At 28.4% G+C, this 2,999-nt stretch overlaps 1 protein-coding gene across 1 annotated transcript; it reads left to right on the top strand.

Moving 5' to 3' along the window:
- Window positions 1-1,471: 1,471 nt before the first annotated feature.
- LOC112454800 (UDP-glucuronosyltransferase 1-9-like) lies at window positions 1,472-2,516 on the top strand. Its single transcript, XM_025016392.1, has 2 exons — window positions 1,472-1,714; window positions 1,982-2,516. Exons 1-2 carry the CDS (start codon window positions 1,572-1,574, stop codon window positions 2,274-2,276), a joined length of 438 nt encoding a protein of 145 aa, XP_024872160.1. The 5' UTR covers window positions 1,472-1,571; the 3' UTR covers window positions 2,277-2,516.
- The last annotated feature ends 483 nt before the right edge of the window (window positions 2,517-2,999 follow it).

The following is a 2,999-nucleotide window of genomic DNA, read 5'->3' as shown; positions in this document are numbered from 1 at the left end:
TACGGATTTTTTGTACACGCATCTACTTCTACAATTTTTTAGATACCTGGTTGAAATTTTTAAAGAGGTTAAGTTTTTAAAGAGTTAGGTGTGCGAGTAGAAACCTGCACATTGCTTGATTAGAGTTTTTAAGTGTTTAAGTAGAAACCTTCGCACACAAAGCTTCCTCTATGAGGAAGCCAACACAAATAAATACTGAAAATTATACATTGAAAAAAATAATGCTTCATCAACTTGCACACTTAATAACTATGAGGAAGCAATGTGCAAGTTTCAACTTGCACAATTTTTAATAAGGAATATTTAATGGATAATGGAACAAAAATCTGCAAATTAAATAATTTCTTTTGATAACGTTACGAAATGTTGAGTTTTTAATACTTTATTTTTTTAAATATTCAAACTTTTGTAGCAGAGATGGGATGGAGTGAGGTAGGGTGGATCTCACACTTTGCGTGGATAGTTTTTAGATAGCATTGTATTTTCTAAACACAACAGTTAGGTAGTGGATCTCGCTTCCTTTGCTAACAGGGCAAAACGAGACCTTTTATTATGTAATTTTACATGGACTTTCAACTTTTCACGTAAAAAGAGGGTCAATATTGCAGTCAAAAATCCAAAATGTAGCAAAATAATAAAAATTTAAATATTTAAAAAAGTAGTTATTTCCGCAAGTTGGCACAGAGGCTTTCGATTTCTTTTAGTACGTACTTACGTGCCTGCAAAAGTAGATTATAATCGGAGGAGCTCGCATACGGAACTCTTACCAATATTAATGCAATAGGTACCATTCTTCTAAAAACTGCTTTGAGAAAAATGAGATTTATGATTATGAGAATTACTTACTTTTACGTAATACTGATTCAAATTGTTACTTTAATAACTAGTGTTTTAATAAAATATTAGACATACACGAAAACATCGCATAGGTATATGTACAAATATTTTGTGGATAGATTGGTTATTGACTAATTACAGCACAACTATACTCCAATGTCCAACGAGAGATTGAGGATAAAGTCCCTAGAGCGTGGCGTACCGTATAAATATGTAAATAGATGTTCTGTGGAGACCTGTTTTCGTCCGACCTACTTTTAATCTCTCGTTCGACGGAGTATACATTTCAAAATTAAATAACTATAATATAAAAAAATTAATTTTTATTGTATTAAGTTCATATAGTTACTTCACAGTAATGTCTAAACAATTTTATTTTATTTTATAATTTTTTCGCACTTATTATAAGACAATTTCAGTTTTTAGTTATTACAGTTATATATATATTATAATCTCTTTATAATAAAAGAGTAATTTTTATTACAATAAGAACATCTCGTTTTTTGTTTAAAAATAATGTATAAGCAACAAAATTGTTGATTAAAAGTTTATTACATTAGTTTAATCGGGACATATACAGCTAATAAAATGCTTGTATCAATGTGAGATTTCCATAGTTGAAAGTAAATATTTATTATAATATATTTTTATGTTTAGCTCATAAAAATGTAAGAGCAATCTGGACACATGGTGGTCTTCTGAGTGCGCAGGAAGCTATTTGGAAAGGCGTACCAATGATCGTAATGCCTTTCTTTGGAGATCAAAAATCCAACACAAGAATATTAGTAGCTAAAGGCGTTGCCATATACTTGGACATTACAACTTTGTCCACGCAGTCGATATTACACGCAGTTGAAGAAATACTTTATAATGAAAGGTATCATACTTTGATCATGTTTTAATAATTATTATTTAAGCAGTAAATATTAACAATATAGCTACATTTCAGATAATTACTAAACTCTAATATTTAATATAGTATAATCGATTTACAAATTCCTATAAAAACAATTGTTTATAAAATTATAGATTATGCTTTCCTGTTTATGTGTCTTGTCATATATTTGGCTTTTCCTTTAATTAAGATGCGTTTCTTAAAATGTAATTATTTATTTCATTATTAATAGTGTAACTTTTTATACAGTTATACGAGAAACATGAAACGGTTATCCAGCGAATTCCGGGATCGGCCAATACCGCCATTAGATTTAGCTGTTTGGAGTGTTGAATACACCGTCCGCCATCCAAATGGAACTTTAGTAACACCGCTGAGATCTCAGAGCTGGATGGAACGAAATCTGATTGATGTTTACGCATTTTTATTTCTTAGTTTCTTCATAATATTGTTAAGTATATTCTTTGTAATAAAACTATTGATTAATCTTTATTATAATTATGTGTACACTGCATCTAATTTACGCAAGAGTAAACAAGCGTAAGTCGCATTAAAATGTATTAACAGGCTTTGCGTGCTGTATATAATGTTAATGTAAAGAAGTGAATATAGCATAAATATCGAAAATGTTGTATTAATTGCATTGATATTGTAATTAATAATAAATTTTGTTATACTAAATTGTAAAAAAAAAATGAAGATCATGGTAAATTTTAAAAACGTTTAATAAAACAGTTTTGATGTATAAAAGCTCTTTTCTGATGACAATAAATAAAATAACACATTATTGTTTAGCCAAATGTTTATTCAAACATTTACGCGAATATAAATATTTTTTTAAAATTCGATCTCTGAATGTAAGGAGACATATGTCCACTTTGTTTAGGCAATTAAGTGTAATCATTGATATGAGACAAAGAATATTCCTGCAAAAAATTTGCGCTGTTTGAAAATGAATTTCGTTATAAAAACTCAAGAAATTCCATTCTAAAATAAAATTCTATAATAAGTTAATTTTTTGTTTTCCGATGTCAATAGTTTTTTTTGTAGGTAGAGATGTGGAAGAAATGCAAAAGTCAATTAAATTAGATCTTTCCAAAAAGAATTAAGGTCGTCGTTTTTTAAAAATAGAATTGTATGATTTTTTTATCTGGTATGATTCTTCTAGTTATTCCACATGTACAGGGTGTCCGACGGAAAGTTATTAAAACTATTAAAATCAAATAAAATTAAATAAAAGTTTTCCATTAGACAGAATAGTAGACTC

This window comes from Temnothorax curvispinosus, unplaced genomic scaffold, assembly GCF_003070985.1.
Source record: "Temnothorax curvispinosus isolate PA1 unplaced genomic scaffold, ASM307098v1 QBEX01005349.1, whole genome shotgun sequence".
Lineage (NCBI taxonomy): Eukaryota > Metazoa > Arthropoda > Insecta > Hymenoptera > Formicidae > Temnothorax > Temnothorax curvispinosus.
Note: the sequence above shows the minus strand (reverse complement) of the source record. Positions and strands in the feature narration are given on the sequence as shown.

What these genes read in the sequence shown, in the direction of transcription:
- LOC112454800 (XM_025016392.1), top strand. Translation starts at nt 1,572, where the DNA reads ATGATCGTAATGCCTTTCTTTGGAGATCAAAAATCCAACACAAGAATA. An exon ending in GAAATACTTTATAATGAAAG is followed by an intron (nt 1,715 to 1,981) that starts GTATCATACTTT and finishes CTTTTTATACAG; the next exon opens with TTATACGAGAAACATGAAAC.